The sequence below is a fragment of the Amblyraja radiata genome, chromosome 17, assembly GCF_010909765.2.
Source record: "Amblyraja radiata isolate CabotCenter1 chromosome 17, sAmbRad1.1.pri, whole genome shotgun sequence".
Classification (NCBI taxonomy): domain Eukaryota; kingdom Metazoa; phylum Chordata; class Chondrichthyes; order Rajiformes; family Rajidae; genus Amblyraja; species Amblyraja radiata.
Window position 1 is genome coordinate 34268176 of NC_045972.1, and position 20824 is coordinate 34288999.

Below are 20824 nucleotides of genomic sequence, written 5' to 3' on the forward strand. Positions count from 1 at the left end.
CACACACACACTAACCACCCCCATTGATATTATATTAATATTATTCATTCACTTCTTTTACCCCAGCCCCCGCCCTATCCACTCATGCATAGGCCCCAACTCGCAGGCATGGCTAGAGAGGGAGGGGGTAGAGGGAGAGGGTATTTTGCAAATAATTTTGGAAAGTAGCCATTGTTGCAATTAAACAGATAAAGCAGTATTCCTTTACTTTGAAACTCAGGTGTTAAAAGTACTCAAGCAGACACTCAGAAATATTTTAAACTGGAATCTCTGCAGTGGGAATGAATCCATGATGTTCAGTGGTAAGAACACTACTATTCAGCTTTAACACATTGGATATGCAGGAGACCCTGGACTGGATATTTGAGAGAAAAGATTTGAATAGCTGACAGTAGGGCAGGCAAGAGCAAGGACGAAGCATAATAATATAGTTCTACAGAATGTTTCCCTTGGCCTCAATTTAGCTAATATCTGTATAAAATAAAGAATATAATAGTTTGGCCTATAGATTCGCACACATGATGTGATTTGATGTTGTGTCAGCAATGTGAATGAATAAGTTTATTGGCCAAGTATTCACATACAAGGAATTTGCCTTGGTGCATTCCGCAAATTCGTCATGCACGTAAGTGACAACGCAAGTGACAACATGACAAACAGTGACAGTTAAGAATGATACATAACACATTAAATATTAATAAAACATTATTGATTTACACCACATAAATCAGAAACTTTCAAGCTGCAGCATGTTCCAAAAAAATACCTGGCTCAATCTTGCACATCTGTATCTAGAACAAAGACTTTTGAAGCTTGCATGCATGTATAGATGGTAATGAGGTGATTCACATGGTGCATCAGAATGTCTGTACTGTTTCATGTGAATTGGGCTGCGGATATTTGAATAACTTGCTTTTTAATGTCTAAATAAAATCTTTTGTTATATCCAATTGTATCTGCCAAATTCATTTAAGTAAAATAGAGATCCAACCTTAAAGTAAATGCAAGTAATGAGAAAGAATAAAGGAGATGCAGGTAAAGAATAAAGAATAAAGCAAGTAATGAGAACGAATAAAGGACATGTAGCTCTTGGAGCAACATAATTCAGCAGCATATTTCCATACAATAAGATCCCTTAAAATAATGCAGTGCTGTTGGTGCAGGATGAATACCATCAAGGACAACTCCTATGCTCTTTGAAATGATTATAGATTCATACAAGTCCTACTGAGTGGGGTTTCATTTGAAAAGCAAAGCAAGTAATTTACCTTGATTTTAAACTTATGTTTCTGACATGGGGCTAAAAACCATAACCTTTTGATGCAAGATGTAGAGGTGCTATAACTAAGAGTAGAATAATTTCTTGGAAAGTATTATGTATTGGCTCAATTAACTTCCTGCAAACTTAGGGGGAAATTGTCTGTAGGACGATAGTCTGAAATTCCTTCCTCTTATATTCTTCCTCCTATATTTTTTCATCTAGCCTCACATTTCTCACCACTTCTATCCTTATCTCACACATTTTGTCTTTTCACCTCTGTCCTATGTCAAACGATTTACCAATCAAAACCCTCACCCATCACTTGTAGGCTTTGTTCCCCCTCCCCACTGTAATAGGTCTGAAGGTTCCCAATCCAAAAAAACTAGTTTTTCCAGGGATGCTGCCTGACCCTGCATTTTTTATGATGAGTTTAATTTGATCTTAACCAAGTGATAGCAGAGTATTCAGCCCATTGAATCCATGCTAGCCCCTTGCAAAGCTATGGCATTAATCCTATTCCACTTCTTATTTGCATGTAACCTTGCAGTAAATTGCGTCTGAACAAAGTAGCTATTAGAGATGAGAGCCTATATAGGCACTGAAAGCTAAAGTCCTGGTGGCAAAATAATTTGGAAGTGAAGTGAATGTGTAATTGACACTGCTATCAAGCAGCGTCTAATTTAACAGGACTACGCTGTCAGATGTTGCCGCAGCTTTGGTCTACACTCGGAACAAACAGCTGAATTCCAAAGACGAGGTAAGAATGACTGCCTTTGACAATAAGATTGGTCAAATTTGGTACCAAAGGATCCCGGTAAAACTGAAAGCAACAGGCAAAATGAAAACACTTTATTGTCTTGGATTACACTTTGCACAAAGGGAATACGTGTTTGTTGGTGATCAATCATTCCAGATATCAGAGATTAATGCAGTAGTTATGCTGGGTAGTACCTTTAGCACAATGCCTTCAGCTGCAGCATGAATGATTCCCTCTATCACAAAAATATCAGAGGATAGGGTGAGCACTGCTAATTTGACAACATACAATTACATTTGACAACATACAATGAACTTTAAAGTAACCCCGGCATTTCCTCTTTCTCTATCCTTCACCCACCCAAATCGCACTAGCTTCTCGTTTTCACCCAACAGCTAACAATGGACTGTTTTCTTTATCATCGTTACTTTTTTGCATTTCTTTCATTCATTGTTCTTTATCTCTCTACATCATAGTCTATATCACTCATTTCCCTTATCCCTAATCAGTCTGAAGAAGGGTCTTGACCCGAAAAGTCAACCATTCCTTCTCTCCAGAGATGCTGCCTGTCCCGCTGTTACTCCAGCTTTTTGTGTCTATCTTCAGTTTAAACCAGCATCTGCAGTTCCTTCCTACACAATAACATTCATAGTTCCTTAGCAAATGAATTACTGCAGGCTGCAAGCCGTATCACAGTAGTGCCAGACCATCAGCATCGCCAGAGACACAAAGAAATGCAGATGCTGACATTTTTAAGTAACAAAACAAAGTTGTAGAAAAATAAGTGAGTTCGGTATTCTGACTGCTTAGGCCCAGGTCAAATGGTCATTATGCATAAACAGCCCTGGAAAGCAAAGATCTTAGAGCATAAGATCTTTGCTGGAAAGCAGTGGACCTTCATTTCTTCCATTTTTTCCAGCTTTGATTCTTCTAGGTAAGAAAATATTGCTTTCAAACTATGAAATAGTTGTATTTATTGTTCCTTTGTTAAAAGCTAAGATTATTTTGTCATTTTTTATTGCTTTATTATACTTTGGTGATTGAGCAAGATCGTCCGTGTTCGGTGTTGGGCCTGGGTCTGTTGTGTTACTGCATGTCCGGCCCCGTCCCCTCCTGGGTGTCTCGTCCCTGTCCGTGGGCGGCAGGTGTTGCGCTGGGCTCGCAGCCGGTGCAGGCAGGAGGCCGAGTTGCTGCAGCACTTTGTGTGTATAGGGTGATTGCACGAAAGGTCACTGGGTCATAGGGCTCGACGCACGGAGCCGCTAAATCCAACTGGAAGATATCCGTCACTTCCGGTATATGTTATTAATGCTATAAACGCGTACTTTCCTACCTGTTAAAAACCGCCAACATGTTGAATTTCTGCGCTGAAAAAAATTGTGGGAGTCGGGGTAAGTGTGAGAGACATGTACCCAACTTCAGAATTCCAAACGTGAAGCGAAATGAAGGTATAGAGAAGCGAGAACTGAAGGGACTACAGCAGCTAAAGTGCTTGGTAAACATTGAAAAGATTGGGAATTATCGCGTTTGCTCACTGCATTTCATCAAGTAAGGCATTATTTGTGTTGATTCCTTTGGTATCTAAAAATTCTCAGAAGTGATCAATCTGGCTGTAAATTTTTCTTCAGATGCGTTTTCATTTTGTATGTAAAAACCCACTGGAGAACCATGGGCGATTTAAAAAAATTACAGCCAGATTTATCACTTCTGAAACTTTTTAGATGCCAAAGGAATCAAGAAAAAACACAAATAATGCCTTAGTTGATGAAATACAGTGAGCAAACGGCCAATGTTCGCCAAGCACTCTGGCTGTTGTTGTCCCTTCAGCTCTTGTTTCTATCTACTGTAATTTCTCCTCACTTTTGGAATTCTGAAGTAGGCTAAATGTCTCACACGCTTATCCCGATTTCCATAATTATTTACAGCGCAAAAATTGACAATTTCAGCGGGTTTTAACGGGCCCGCTACGCTGGAAACAATGGTAAGTGCCTACCTGCAGTTCATCGCGTGTAATCCATTTGGAGTAGCGTAGCAACAGTACGGGTCATGGGTCGTGACCCGACTGCCGTGAAACCTCCCTATGGCTGGTTCTCGGATTTCGGCTGCGCCGGGAGGGTTGGTTGCTGGCGGTCCCCGGCCTGTCGGGAAGCGGGGCTGGGCGGGAGTTGGTGCTTCTTCTCCGCGCTGGCTGTGACCGACGACACCAGCGGCTCCAGGCCCACAGCCATCAACGGGGATACACACAAAGCGCTGCAGCAACTCGGCCTCCTTGCCACGCCGGCTGCAAGCCGGGCCCAACATCTCCAGCCGCCCCCGGACAGGACTAGACACCTGGGAGGTGACGGGGATGGCCCTGCAGTAACTCAGCAGACCCGGGTCCGACACCGACCAACACGATCACGCTCACTCACCAAAGCATAATAAAGTTATAAAAATGACAAAATAATCTTAGCATTTAACAAAGGAACAATAAATACAACAATTTCATAGTTTGAAAGCAGTATTTTCTTACTTAGAAGAGTCAGCTGAAAGAAATGAAGATCCACTGCTTTCCGGGCTGTTTATGCATTGTGACCTTTGACCTGGGCGTGCGCAGTCGGAATATCGAACTCGCTTATTCAGCTTGTCAGACTGCATCTGCCCTTGTAGATAATAATAATAATGGATGGGATTTATATAGCGCTTTTCTAATACTCAAGGCACTTTACATCGCATTATTCATTCACTCCTCAGTCACACTCGGTGGTGGTAAGCTACTTCTGTAGCCACAGCTGCCCTGGGGCAGACTGACGGAAGCGTGGCTGCCAATCTGCGCCTACGCCCCTCCGACCACCACCAATCACTCACACATTCACACCCAGATTCCGAGGAAAATTAGCTAATGCAATTAAAAATTATTTTGTAAGGGGTAATGTTTGCAGTGGAGCTCAGTGGTTTAAAACTCCACGGACGCGCCAACCGTCGACACCAAAGATCATGACGTATGACGGCTTTTTAGCCGAGTGGAGCATCTTGCTCCGCTCTGTGGTAGACAAAAATGTTGGAGAAACTCAGCGGGTGAGACAGCAACTAAGGAGCGACAAAAATGTTGGAGAAACTCAGCTCCGCTCTATGATCTTTGGTCGACACCTCCCCGCGCCAGAGTGCCAACCAGCAGCGCGCATGCGCAACGCTCCCGCCCACGCATCCAGGGCCTTTGAACTTTCCGTGACGTAGATTCTGATTGGTTGCCTTGTTACCCTGAGAACGTCAACTGTGCAAAGAAACTCTTTACTTCATCCTTGCGATGCAGCAAATTACTTTCATTCCTAATTATGATCAGTACAGAACATAAATGAAACCGATCCAGTGTTACAGTAGCAGAGGGACGTTTTGAGCTGGTGTTTATATGACAGTTTAGTGGCACGAGGCATCGTCACTGTCCAATCAACGGAAGGTTAACGGAAGAGGTTCGCCGCTCTCCGCCGGGGATGCGCGTGCGCGATGGCTGCTGGGCGTCCTGGCTCTGCGTGCACATGCGCAGTGCGAGCTGCGAGCGCAGCAGCCGCTAGGCTTGTGAGGATTTCGGGCCTGGCGCTGTAACCCGGGCAACTGTCTCGCCGTGAACTGGACGCCTGACCCCTGCACACACTTCCCGCTTCAGAGGATGGCGGCTTCGGGCCCAACCAAAATCGCATGGAAGCTACGTGAGTAGAAAAGACAGCGGGAGCGAACAAGCCAAATATATAGAGGGGGAGTGGGGTGAAGAAAACAGTCCGCTGGGGGAGAGAGATTGGGGCACGCCAATAATGGGAGCAAAAATAAAATATGGGGAATTGTAGTCAGCCCCGAGAATGAATGTAATAGATTTCGAGAGTATATTAAAAACTACCAGAAAACTCAGTGGATCAGGCAGCATCGTAGGAGGGGTGAAGGCTGGTGAAAAGATGATCGACGTTTCAGGTCGGGGCTTTATATCAGGATTGAATCCGCTGAGTTCTTCCATTGGGTTTTTTATTGGCTCTAGATTCTAGCATTTGCAGTCTCTTGTGTTTCGAGAGGTTGAATCGGCAGTGAATTGGGGCTGCCTCAACAGCGGTGCAAAGCACGTTGTTTTCATAATAAAAAACCTTTAACTTCCATCCTGCCCTTATTCATTTGGATTATATCTGACCCCTCTTTCTTCTTGATCTCTCTCTGTCTCCATCACAGGGGAGACAATTGTAAGATTACTGCAAATCCACTGACTCTCACAGCTACTCTTACTACACCTCCACCCTGCCTCCTGCAAGTATACCACCCATATTCAAAATTTTACTGTCTCTGCCACATCTCCTAAGGTCAGGCTTTCCAATCTATGACATCTTGGATATCCTCTTCAGTAAATGTGGTTTCCCCTCTACTGATGTGGATGGAGTCCTTACTTTTGTCTCGTAGTACAACTCTCAACCTTTTTTCCCCTAGCCTCCATTGACAGAGTGACTCCACATACAAAATGGTAGAACAACACATTGTAATCTGCCGGGATGGTGCACAACCCAACTGTACGAACATTGAATTCTCTCAAATAATATCTCCTCCTACCACCTTTCTCTTACCCCTGCACCACAGTGGTGCACGCATGTATTCAAAAACACAGAATTTCACTGTACCTAGGGTACATGTGATAATAAAGTATCATTGGATATCTCCCACCTCAGTCATCTCCAATCCCTGTCCCATATTTCGCTATTCACGACTCCCTCTTCTGACTCTACCAATCTTTGCCGATTGCCCCCCTCTCCTCGACTGCATCCACTTATCATGTGCCAGGCGTTGGCCCACTTCCATCTCCCTTTTCCAGTCCCCCACCCCCCCCCCCCCTCCATAACTCCATCTTTGAAATAGGGTCCTGACTGGAAACATTGTCTGACCATTCCTTCCACATTTGCTGCCTCTAGCACATTATTTTTTGGTTGAATAGGTAGATAGGTTGCAGGTAAAATGTAATACTTATAAACATTAAATATGTTGCTTTATTTTTGGAGGAATGATGAGGTAAAATAAACTAAAGGGCACAATTCTTAAAGGGGTACATGAACTTGGAGAATACATGTACAGTTCATTAAGTAAGGCAGGGCAGATTGGAAAAAATGGTTTAAGCCATAAGATCTGCATTATAAATGAAGACAAAGTGAATAAAAGTAAAAAAGTCTACAGGAGTTGGAAATCTGAAAAAATAAGGTGTTGCAAATATTCAATAAATTGGGCAGAATCTGTGGAAAAGAAAACAAAGTTTTAGGTTTGCAAACTCTTGTCGAAACAGCAAAAAGAGATACAAGTAGATTTTCATTGGGGAGATGAGTAGGTGCGGGAGGGTTGATCCCACGTTATGAGACTTTATAAAACAATGTTTAGTTATAACTGAGGGTTTCTCTTTGGGTATGATGTGAAGGATTTTCTTGGTGGCACAGAAGAGATTGTGAAATTGATTTCCAGGTTGAGTAATTGTGGTTATATGGATAGACTGGGGAAGCTGGAGTTGTTCTCATTGGAATAGATGAAGCCACAAGGAATCTGATTGATGGAGTTATGTAAAATTGTGACAGGTAAAGAATGAAGTTGAGTGTCTGCAATGCACTGCCAAGGATGGCTGGAAGTACCATCAATGTGTTCAAAGACAATCTGAGTAAATTTCTAAGGAAATTAATTGCAGAACTGTAGGGCGAGGATAGAGGTATAGACAATGTTGAACTACACTGGTCCCGATACTGACTCTACAGTATGCCACTTTCTGGTATCTTCTAGTCTAAAATAAATCGTTGTTTACCTCTACTATGTTCCTTTGTGGTTGCTACCAATACGTGAGTTATTAAGGTCATTTTTCGGAGGTGCCATTAAAGGTTGTGCCAGTTCCTGCAGTACATGTTGTAGATGATATACATAGCAGTGACTGTGCAGTAGTGAGATATGAAATAAATGCCTAGATAATGAGGATGGTGACTGGGTAACCGATTATAACCTGAATACTATAGGGTGATTTCACGAAAGGTCACTGGAGCGTAGATCCGCACCCACGTGACCGAAAATTTTAACTGGGGGACAAGCGTCACTTAGTGTTAGTGAATGGGAAAACACGCACTTTCACACCCGTTAAAAACATCGAAAACGGCCAGGTTTTGAGCTGCAATTTACTGAGCCAGTCGGGGTGACCGTGAGGCACAGCTACCTAAATTTACAGTAAAAAAAAAGATAGAAACTAAGGTAAATACAAGAGGGGGCTGAAGGGGCAAAAAAAGCGGAAGTTGTTAGCGGACATTTTTCGTGGAGATTTAAAGATCCAAAATATCGGGAATTATCGCGTTTGCTCGCTGCATTTCATCAAAAGTAAGGCATTATTGGCTTTGTTATCTTTATTCATTTGTTAGATGAAAAGTATTAAAAAGTTAGAAATCCTTCAGTAAAATTGCAAAATCGCCCATGGTTCTCGGGTAGGTTTTAACATGCAGAATGAAAACGCTTCTGAAGCTCCATTTACCATTTAAATTATCTGTGCCTCTGCCCCCCCATGCTGCAGATAAAAATGAGATAGCACCACATGGTGTAATACCTATCAAGAATTTGATGGTGTTATGGTGCTTATAGTTAGACCAAGTCTGTGCGCGCGCCTCTAAACTCGTAGTTCTATCACAAAATAATTCAAAGCAATGTATGATCACTGCCACACGCTTTCCAAATGTCCGCCGAAATTGCATGGGCATGGTTTTCCACAGAACATCTCTTTCAGGCCAAATAATTAACTTGGATATGCCGTAAAGGGCATCAATCCCACTAGTGAATACACGCGATACTGTGGCATTACTAACGAGGAATCGATATGCAAGATCTTCATGAGGCACTGCAAGTCGCAGCTTCATCAAGACGATCAGCAACTGCTGAAAATGTGTTAGTGATTGTCTTTTGGTGAGCTCGTCCTTAACATAATAGAAGACTAGCATCAAAACTGCAAATGTTGGTAAACGTGTGTAGAACCTAACCTTTTTGTCATCCTTGGAAAGGCTTTCTTGTGTTAACTTAATTTGGGCTGCTTCTTGTCTAGCTTTAGTGAGCTCTTTATTTTTATTGTCTAGTTGTGCTTCCAGTACTGTAATGTCTACTCCACACATGTCTGTTTGTGTTGATGTGTCCATTGTCTCTTTGACTGGTGTTTGTGTTTGCATGTCAAGTTGACGGTGTACTTCCAGCACCGGTTCAAAGTTCTCATGATCATCAACCTGCTCAGCATCAACTTGCAGAGCTACAGATGCTTGAGCTGCGACAAAATCTGCTTTAATACTCTCTTCTTGTTGCACGTGCGTGGCATTCTTGTGCACGTTGTTTATCCTGCTCATTGTCATCGCCGCGTCCCATATTCACAGTGGGTGCCCAATCAGGATTGTTGACATCATTCCATGCTGCAGGCTTGTCTGTTATTAGATGATAAATAAATAAGTGGTTTGGGTGATTGTGCAGGCTTTAAACAAGAAACATTGAGAAATATTTTTTGGCTAATAATAAAATGTCCTGATTTTGTCAAATCAACAGCTGACAATTATAGAAACATAGAAACATAGAAATTAGGTGCAGGAGTAGGCCATTCGGCCCTTCGAGCCTGCACCGCCATTCAATATGATCATCCAACTCAGTATCCCGTACCTGCCTTCTCTCCATACCCTCTGATCCCCTTAGCCACAAGGGCCACATCTAACTCCCTCTTAAATATAGCCAATGAACTGGCCTCGACTACCCTCTGTGGCAGAATTCCTTATACCATTCCTTAGCTTGCATCTGAGTAAAATTTATTTCAAGACGCATTTATGATTCACGGATATTTAAATGGTGAATGTAGCGTCAGAAGCGTGTTCATTTTGCATGTTAAAACCCACCCGAGAACCATGGGCGATTTTGCAATTTTACTGAAGGATTTCTAACTTTTAATACTTTTCATCTAACAAATGAATAAAGATAACAAAGCCAATAATGCCTTACTTTTGATGAAATGCAGCGAGCAAACGCGATAATTCCCGATATTTTGGATCTTTAAATCTCCACGAAAAATGTCCGCTAACAACTTCCGCTTTTTTTGCCCCTTCAGCTCCCTCTTGTATTTACCTTAGTTTCTATCTTTTTTTTTGACTGTAAATTTAGGTAGCTGTGCCTCACGGTCACCCCGACTGGCTCAGTAAATTGCAGCTCAAAACCAGGCCGTTTTCGATGTTTTTAACGGGTGTGAAAGTGCGTGTTTTCCCATTCACTAACATGTACCGGAAGTGACGCTTGTCCCCCAGTTAAAATTTTCGGTCACGTGGGTGCGGATCTACGCTCCAGTGACCTTTCGTGAAATCACCCTATAGTGCTGCTTGTGATCATAGTTGTGCAGCACAGAAATGGGCCCTTTGATCAATCTATGCTAATCCCACTTACCTGCATTAGGTTCATATCCCCTTGTTCCTTTCCTATCCAAGTGCCTGTCTAAATGCCTTTTAAGTGCAGTGATTGTATCTGCCTCTACCACTTCCTCCAGAAGCTTGGTCCATATAACCATCATTCTCTGTTGAGGGGAAAAACTGTTTGTAAGATTGACTTTTAAATTTCTCTCCTCTTGCCTTATAGGAAACCATTGTAAGAGTAGTAAAAGTGGTTTAAATGGACATTAGCAAGGCATTTTCACATAGTCCCATACAGTTGACTTGTCCTGAAGGCTCACTACTTTTAAACACTCACCCCTTGAAAAAAAAAACTATGACTACCTGTCCTATCTATGCCTCTCAATTTTATAAATCTCAAAATGTTCATACCGTGACCTTTTGCAAAAATAAACCCGATCTTTCCAGACAAGTAAAGCCCTCCATTCCAGGCAACATGCTGGTTAATCTGTTCCGCAATCTTTTTATTGTTACCACATCCTGTACTGTGGCGACCAAAACTGTACGCAATACTCTGTGTGGCCTGACCAATGTTTTATATAGTTGTAACATGTCATCCTAGCATTTATACGCAAGGCCTTCGTCTATGAAGGCAAGAATGCGGAATGCCATCTTTACTGCCCTATTCACTTGGACGCTGCTTTCAGGGAACTATGCACTTTCACTTCAATGTCCTTCTATCTGATAGCACTCATAGAAAATGAAACGTAAAAACATTGAAAGTAGATGAAGGAGGAGGCCATTTGCCCCTTCGAGCCAACACCTCCATTCATTATGATCATGGCTGATCATCCACAATCTAACTCGTACCTGCCTTCTCCCCATATCTCTTGATTCCGCTAACCCCTAGAGCTCTATCTAACTCTCTTTTAAATTCATCCAGTGAATTGGTCGCTACTGCCTTCTGTGGCAGAGAATTCCACAAATTCTCAATTCTCTGAGTGAAAAAGTTTTTTCTCATCTCAGTTTTGAATGATCTCCCCTTTATTCTTAGACTGTGGCCCCTGGTTCGGTACTCCCCCAACATTGGGAACATCTTTCCTGCTTCTAGCTTGTCCAGTCCTTTTATAATTTTATACATTTCTATAAGATTCCCTCTCATCCTTTGAAATTCCAGTGAATACAAGCCCAGCCACTCCAATTTTTCCTCATATGACAGTCCCACCATCCCGGGGATTAACCTCATGAACCTACGCCACACTGCCTCAATAGCAAGGATGTCCTTCCTCAAATTAGGAGACCAAAACTGCACACAATACTCCAGATGTGATCTCACCAGGGCCCTATACAACTGTAGAAGGACCTATACTCAAATCCTCTCATTATGAAGGCCAACATGCCATTAGCTTTCTTCACTGCCTGATGTACCTGCATGTTTACTTTCAGTGACTGGTGTACAAGGACACCCAGATCTCGTAGCACTTCCCTTTTTCATAATCTGACACCATTGAGATAATCTGCCTCCTTGTTCTTGCCGCCAAAGTGGATAACCTTACATTTATCTACATCAGGGGCCGGCAACCTATGGCTCCTGGGCCGTATACGGGGTTCAGGGGTTCAGATCAGGGGTTCCCAACCTTTTTTGTCCCGTTTACCCCTGGCAACTTCAATAGCACATAACAATGTAATTTCACTTATTTATGAACAACTAATGATCAACAGAACCAAACACAATCAGTCAATAAGAAAAAATATCTACAAATTCAGAATCAATAAATTTATCCCCTGGGTAAATTTACCCCAGGTTGGGAACCCTTGCCCTAGATCGTCTGTCCTCTAATACATCTGGGAGATTGTTTGTGTCTTCCTTAGTGAAGACAGAACCAAAGTACCTGTTCAACTCTTCTGCCATTTTGTTCCTCATAATAATTTCACCTTTTTCTGCCTAAAAGAGACCCTCATTGTCTTTACTAATCTTTTTCTCTTAACATACCTAAAGAAGCGTCTACTATCCTTCTTTATATTCTTGGTCAGCTTACCCTCGTACTTCATCTTTTCACCCAGTATTGCCCTTTTTGCTACCTTCTGTGGTCCTTTGAAAGTTTTCAATCTTTGGGCATCCCGCTGCTCTTTGCTATGTTATACACCTTTTCTATTTATTCCAACCCTAACTTCCCTTGTCAGCCCCTTAGAATCTTTCTTCCTCTTTGGAATGAAATGATCCTGCATCTTCTGGATTATGCCCAGAAATTCCTGCCATTGCTGTTCCACCGGCATTCCTGCTAGGATCCTTTTCCAATCGACCTTGGCCAGCACCTCTCTCATGCCTTCACAGTCCCCTTTGTTCACTGCAACACTGACACTTCTGATTTAACCTTCTCCCTCTCAAATTGCAAATTAAAACTTATCATATTATGGTCATTACCTCCTAACGGTTTCTTTACCTCCCTTAATCCTGAGGTCCCTGTATTGATTGTATATATCCTGTAAGTATTTAATGTCACAAAATGGATTGCCTCACATTCACAATAAATTTCGCCCGCCATTGTTTGGTCTTACTTTATAACTGTTGTATATCCCCAACTGTCTTCACTATCTTTTATTCCACCATTAAAAAAAACAAACTTAATAATTGATTCACCAAGATTCCCATCCAAATAAATTACATATGTCAATATGCCAGCTCTGGTCCCTGTGGTATGTTACTGGTTATAAATTTTCAGGATCAAAAATCCCCATCACTACTGCCCTCTGCCTCCTATCATCAGGCCAATTTTGAATCCAGTTTGCCGACGCACCTTAAACCCTGTGTCCCCAAGCCTTCAGGACAAGTCAACTGTTTGGGACTATGTAAAAATGCCTCGCTAATGTCCATTTAAACCACTTTTACTATTCTTACATTGGTTTTCTTAATTAACCCTACAAAAAAACTCATCAGATTTATGAGATTGGATTTCCCCTGCACAAAACCATGCTAACTCATAATCAGTCCCTACCTTTCCAAGTGAATATAGATCCTGTACCTTAGAATGTAAGCTCTCCAGTCTGTAGTTTCCTGGATTATCCCTATTGTTAGTGAATAGAGGAACCGCTTGAGCTATCTTCCGGTCGTCTTGGTACCTTGCATGTGTCTACTGAAGATGCAAAAATCCCTGCTAGAGCCCCAGCGATCTCCTTACTTGCTTCTCATGGTATCCTATGTATTGGTGGGGCTATACTCCATTACATCTGGCTGTGGATAGTGGTCAGTAATGTTTGCTAGAATATTTATGTTTGTCAGTTGGCATTTTCCTTTGAACGACAAGGGGAGGTAATTAGGCATTTGTCTGAGATGATTATTGTTTGACATGTGTGAATACATTCATACCACTGTCAAAATTACCCTAATAATAATCATAAGGTCATAAAGGATTGGAGCAGAATTAGGCCATTCGACCCATCAAGTCTACTCCACCATTCAATCATGGCTGATCTATCTCTCCCTCCTAACCCCATTCTCCTGCCTTCTTCTCGTAATCTCTGACACCCTAATCAAGAAGATTAGAAACATAATATTTCTGTTGAAACAGAATTTTTGCATTAAGTGGCTTTGTTTATATGTTATTTTGATTGCATTAGCAAAACCTGGGACCAAAGCCTTGTGGAGGGGAACAAAGGGACGAGTGAGCAAGGAAATAAAATGTGAGAAAGATAGAAAAGAGAAATAGCATTTTCAGGAAAGCGATAATGAGTGAATTTACAGGAAGATATATTTGTCAAAAATTAGAGATTTTATTGCTTTTATGTTTCGATGTATGGAGTAGCTTAGTAATGGATGTTTTAGGATTTGTAACGCCTGATGTTCGTAATAGAGAACATCTGTGGTTGATCTGTTTATGAATTAAAGATTATAATATTGAATATGTGAATTAAATGTTCAGGAAATGCATACCTTTTTGCATCTTAACTTTGGCTTGGTTTTGTTTTTCTTTCTGCCTTAAGCTTTTTGAATTTTATTTTTCCGGTCATATTAAAGTGATTAGATAACCAAGTTGTCAAATTGATCACTGAAATTCTTTTGCATCCTGCGTATAGAAGAGTTTGTTGCTCATGCTGGAAATGTAACATGCCTGGTGCTGGGGAAGAATTCAGGCAGACTGTTGGCCACAGGTGGTGAAGACTGTCGGGTCAACTTATGGTCAGTCAGCAAACCTAACTGTGTTATGGTAAGTTAATAGATGTTCAAATAGTAGTAACATTTATCCCTCCTTTAAGGTTTATGTGAAATTGTGCGGTTTTGCCTCACAAGGTCAGCACACGACTTTGCCCTCAAATTAGAATTACACATTCTCACAAACTTTACAAATAGCTGGCTAAGATTTATAAATATTTCTTCTGGAGAATAGAGAATGCTCCTGACTTTGTAGCTATGGTGTGCTACTGTTTAAAAATCAGGTTGTACTTTCATCTAACCTATTCCAAGTGACCCATCGTATATTTTCTTGATTGATTTAAAGGCCCCATTTTGAAAAAAAAAACAGATCATGTATATTTTTCTACTTTTTGTGGTATTGTACAGGATCTGGTAAAACTGTGTTTATCTGTATTTTTCATTCCTTTTATTGGCAAAACCATTTAACAATTCTCACTCAATGTTGATTTTTTGAGAGTTAAAACCATGCCAACGTTACAGGCAGATTGATTTTACACCACTTTATCAGCAAAGATTGGATGACCAAGGTAAATTCATTAATTTTTTTCAATAGCATTTGTATTCCAGCCATATTTTTTCCTCAAATCTGGCCTTGAGTTCTAGGGAGTCCATGGGTGAGCCCAGGTAGCTTATATTACTGAATGTATTATTTACTGAACTGCTGTCTTGCTTGTGTGCTGCAGAGAACCCTTTGCAGAATCTATCAGGTGCTCTCTGTGCTGCTGTGCAAGGTGCACGTGTGGTCCATACCCCACTCTACAGTAACGGACATCCAAGCCATCTTTTGTTTCATCTCTGGATTCAAGATGGGGTGTGCACAAGGAGTTGCAATGCCCAGATCTTTGGAAAACAGAGTGGGGAACGAGTGGGGGAGAAGAAAGAGTATCCAGCATTGACCCCATTCTGATCACCACCAATCAGGCTGTGCATTGAACCAAAGTACACGAGCAATAAATGTCACATTGTGCTAAAGTTGTATCTGTTCACAGGGTTGTAAAATATTGGTCCTCTTTGCTGAGGGCACTCTGCTGTGTTACTTGTCCTCTGTGGAAAAATTATTTCAGGAAAATGTCCTTTAACCATGTCTTATCAGACAGTGCCCAGTGCAGAACAAACAGTAGGAAAAAGAATCTGTGGATTGGTTCCCCAACCAAATCCTCAAAACTATTTGGCAGAATTTCTAATTACCGGAACATGCCAACAAGCACCAACACCTTACTTGGCTGGCAGTGAGCAGGGCCCTCTCTGTCAGATCCTTCTTGCAAAGACAACATCTTGCCCTCAGTGCACAATGTCCTCCAGACAGCTATGATGAGTATAAGGCAATTGTCCACCTCTTCATGGACTGTGCGTTTGCAAAGAAGATCTGGAAAAGAATGCAAAGGTCTTGGTCAGGATTCAGCCCAAGCAACTGTATAACAGAGGACCGCCGGACTGATTTACAGGCTGTACCCGGATGCACCGAGACAAACATGAGTTGCTGTTTGGAAGTTCGTCTACTCTGTGTAAAATGCACTTTGGTCTGCATGTCGGTCTCCCAGTGCTACAAGATGTCTCTAAGTGAATGCACTTAATGAAGCACGGAAGCTTGGTACAGTGGGGAAGAACTGGAATCTGAGGTCTTGTTGCCACTGGATACTGCGGGTATGAGTCCCGTATACTAGTCTCTCAAACTTGTCAAGGAGGCCATGTGATAGGCATTGTTTTGTACCTGGTAGGTATAAATTCAATTAGACTATCATTATCATTTTGTATTTTGTGTATATTTTATGAATGAAGTTTATTTTTGAAACAAAAAAAATGTCACTGAACTCTTGGCATGTAGTTGCACTATTACAAGATGAAGTAGATATTGTTGTGAAATCTTGTGGAATATTTGTTGACTGAAGTCGGTTAAACTAATTACATGAGTTTAAATGCTCATGACATCTGGAATTTAAAAGCGCTTCCCTCAAATTTGGAACACTGTGCTTTTATCCAAATGCTTCAAATGTTGTACACCCATTTGTATGCATGTATCACCTTATTTTCAACAGCACAACAAAGCATAATTTAAAACAGAAATTTCACTATAGAGTCTTACAGGTCACAACACACCAGTCGAATGTATTCAATTTAAAGACTCTGAGGAGTTGGTTGTTGCAGGCTCACGGTCTGGATCACTAAGAATATGGGATTTGGAAGCTGCTAAGAGTAAGTACCAATTTTTCTTTTATCAATCAGTTCCTTCCTACACAGACCTATATGTTTTTTTTTTTAAGTCTGCCACCACTTTTAGATTGAACAATGACAAAGGTCAGTTTCTCTTCTGATTTAGTCTAGTTTAGTTTCATTGGTTTCTCCTGATAAATGCTGATGAAGAGTGTAAACACCATTGATCGCAGATTCTTGTACCGAACTGAAGACTGTGCATGTCCTTGATTAGCTACCTAAACAGATTACAAAGGAATTACTTCGTAGATGAAAGAGACGTTTTCCAATTATTTATGTTATGAAAATCCTAGTAATTCATTATGGGTATATTTTTAAGAAATACAGCAGTTCAAGTCAAATAGTTTGTGAAAAAATGCAACACCTTAATATTAACTCTGGTGAATAAAATAATGTGGATATTTATTTTGGCATGTATAATATCACTTCTTTGCTTGTTCCTCATTTTGAAAAACAATTTTTCAAAGAAAATATTTGTAGTTGTGGTAATTAAACATGGTGATGGATCAGGTAGAGACATGAGAACATTTCAGCATTCAAAAAGCTATCAATAGAAGTGATGTATTTGTTAAAAGCCATGTGCACAGCTGAAACGTTAGCTAAACAAAACTGTATGGAATTGTGATTTTGCAACCTGATTAAGAAAAGTTTAATGCTGAATTCATGAAAACAAGCTGCTGTTTCAACCTGAATGCCATGTTGTAATTGTTAACTTCTCTTTGGGTAATTCATAAACCAGTAATGTGTATGATAATGTATAAACATTGTTGTTTTTCTTTTCTTTCAAGTCCTTCGGACGCTGTCTGGTCACAAAGCCAACATCTGCAGTTTAGACTTTCATCCTTTTGGAGAGTTTGTGGCTTCTGGCTCTATGGACACCAATGTAAAGGTACTATATAGTAAAGAACAAATTGTGGTTAAGTGCAACTTTAAAATAACACTTTAGGAATAAGAAAAGACAAATTTTCTCCAGCATGACTGTCAGTCTGACGGAAGCTAGCAACAGCGGCTCCTAATTGATCCTCTTTCTCCAGAATTCCATGTGACTGCCTCATGACTTTTTTTTTCCTCCTGATACCCTTGCCTAATAAAATATTTTCAAGACTCTCATTCCTTAAAAACATAAGATTTAATTGTGCGGTAGTTGTACAGTATGGAAACGAGCCATTTGGCCTGCCATATCCACGCTGACCAGTGGTTCACTCAGCCATATTAATTCTATCTTCCAGCTCTTTTGTGCCAATATTTAACTTTTAGTCATGTCTAATGATAGTTATCTGGTCTTGATCATGCTTCTGTTTATGGGAGGTTGAGGTGCAAATTTGCTTTTGTCTCCTACAATACAATGGACATGGAAAGTCATATGACAGGTCCTGAAGTTACTTTTTTTTCAATAATTCTTCATCTTGAAGACTTAAGGTGGGTGTTGCAGCAAAGTTGTAGTCACTCCTGCCACGGCAGTTGTCCTTACTATCTATTGCCAACACACAGTTGTTAATATTTATTAGATCAAATTTTGCTGGTAATTTGCAAACTTATCTGCTGTGTTTCTATTTCTAGTTGTGGGACATTCGGAGGAAAGGTTGTGTAATGACATACAAGGTGAGTGCAATAACAAGTTTTGTACACATTTTTTTCTTCGGCTGATGGCAAAATGGTTACCTGTCAATTAACCTTGCAGCAATTTTTGACTGTAATGGGAATCTATTTTGGACATCAAGAAATCGTGCTGAATGGCAACAGTTTAGTGCTATCTTAGTGTGGTGTTCTATTTGTATGATATTTGTGTTGAGAATTGGTGCCATCAAGATATACAGCAATAGGTGTTGGTTATATTCTTGAGAGCATAAAGGGACCAATTGTCTCTGCTCTTTAATTTCTTGCTGGACTCCACTCTTTCCTTACACTTTCTGACTTGACTCATTTTGGGAAACCTCTGACCTTTCTGGTTCTTTTCGCTGGTCCCTTTTTGTAAGCACATCTTTTTGAAATACCAATAAATAATTCTAAATTCTCTCGTCAATCAATCCACTTTGATAATCACTAATGTGAATAACATTTGTACCTGAATGGGATTCATGCCTATCTACACCTTCTGCTGTGACTATAAAGTCGAGATTGAAACCCTAATTCAAATGCTTCATATATTTATGCTGGGATCTCCGGTGCTGTGCTGTGCTATATTGAAGCTTTAAAATCAAAATGTTACGCAAACCGTCCAGACCAGATCACAGCTTTCCTCATCTGCATTTGCCTGAGTATTCAGATGGTCAGTGACAACCCTCAAATCGCTTTTTCTTTGTCAGTTTCAACGTTTGTTACAGTCTTGACACAAATCCTTGTTGGATGCTGCTTGCTTATTTGTATTGTGTAACACATAGAACAACAGGACAGGAACAGGCTTTACGGCCTACAGTATCTTCTGCCTGCCTGCACATGAACTCCGGAAGGTAGACAAAATTGCTGGAGAAACTCAGTGGGTGCGGCAGCATCTATGGAGCGAAGGAAAGAGGCACCATTTCGGGCCGAAACCCTTCTTCAGACTGACAGATGAACTCTGCCTGCACGTGATCCATATCCATTCCCTGCAGATCCATATGCCTATCTAAAAGTCTGACAAAACACCTCTATTATATCTGCTTCTCCCAGCTTCCCTAGCAGAACATTCTAGGCACCCACCACTCTGTTTTAAAAAAAAAAGTCTACATTGCACATCTCTTTTTAAACTTCCCTCTCTGACTGTAAAGCTATGCCATTGACATTTGTCTTTGACATATCAACCCAGGGAAAAAGCTTTTGCTTGTTTCTAGTTTCTAATGCTCTCAATTCCAGGCAGCATTCTGCTAAACCTCTTCTGCCGCCTCCCCAAAACCTCTCCCTGCAAAGGGGTGACCAGAGCTCCATATAACACTTCAAATGTATCCTAACTAACGTTTTATAAATTTCCAACATGACTTCCAGACTCCTGTGCACAATGCACAACCAATGAATACCATACACCTTCTTTATCACTCCATCTACTTGTGTTGCAACTTACAGTGGGCTATGGACTTGTTTGATCCATCCACACGTCAATGCCGCTAAGGGTCTTGCCGATAACTGTAAATTCCCCCCTTGCATTTGACCTCATGAAGTGCAAGGTAGTTGATATAGTTAGTGCTACACCATAAACTGTCACTGGTGCCTTTGCAGGGACACACAAATGCCGTGCGGTGTTTAAGGTTCAGTCCTGATGGGCGATGGATTGCTGCTGCTGGAGATGATAGCACCGTGAAGGTATTTACTTAGAGCTTTGCAGAATAAGAATGCGACAAATACAAACAATTAATTTATTGAATTTGGCTGAAATACTTTCTTAACCTCTGGAAAATCCGTGTACAAGAAAAGCTCCCAACGCTTTTACTGAGTTACAATCGGTAATACCTTGTTTATAACAACTATTTTGTTTAAAATAAAGTTAATTTCTCTTGATGGGTATTTAAGTATGGATTACAGTCTGCATGCTGAATGCCAAAACATATTATGTTGAGTGATGAACGTGAGAAGATCAAAGTGGAGCATGGAAAATCTTGATAATATATTGCTGTATTTACTTCTTGTGTTCCACTTTCAATTGAGAAGGAAAGTCAGAGGTCCTTATTTGGGATGGTATTGCAATGATTGTGAATAGCATGAAATGGCACAATACAAAATTCACAAAGTTTAATATTTCAAATTATTAGTGAAATAATACTTTTGGTTTTACTAGTAGGGTCATCCCTAATTTCCTCTAGGTAAGCAGTAAATGATGTCCTTGCCAGTGATGGCCTCATCAAATGAATAAATGAATGAAAAACATCTCATACAACATTAGAGTATGCGGTTTGGCATCCACTTGTGTGCCAAGAAGCTTTCAAGTTATTACACTTGAGTGAGGTCTTGAAACGGTAGGGAGATGTCAGAAATGGTCCAGGTGTATTTGAGTGCCGGAATGAAGTTAGTGGTGAAATGGATGAAGTCAATGAGTTCTGTACGGGTGCAGGAGGTAGCACCAATGCAGT

General features: G+C 40.9%; 1 protein-coding gene across 3 annotated transcripts in view; it reads left to right on the forward strand.

Annotated features, from left to right (window-relative positions):
- Positions 1-5220: 5220 nt before the first annotated feature.
- Positions 5221-20824, forward strand: part of katnb1 (katanin regulatory subunit B1) — a 39603-nt gene continuing 23999 nt past the window's right edge. The window contains exons 1-6 of one of the 3 annotated variants that reach the window (XM_033036100.1): positions 5221-5704; positions 14456-14586; positions 16649-16766; positions 17573-17673; positions 18345-18386; positions 19977-20060. In XM_033036100.1, the coding sequence (XP_032891991.1) occupies positions 5665-5704; positions 14456-14586; positions 16649-16766; positions 17573-17673; positions 18345-18386; positions 19977-20060 (516 nt within the window). In that variant the 5' untranslated portion in view covers positions 5221-5664. Of the gene's footprint in view, positions 5705-14455; positions 14587-16648; positions 16767-17572; positions 17674-18344; positions 18387-19976; positions 20061-20824 lie in introns of those variants that run through there. The other 2 variants (XM_033036101.1, XM_033036102.1) reach the window with 2 other exon arrangements.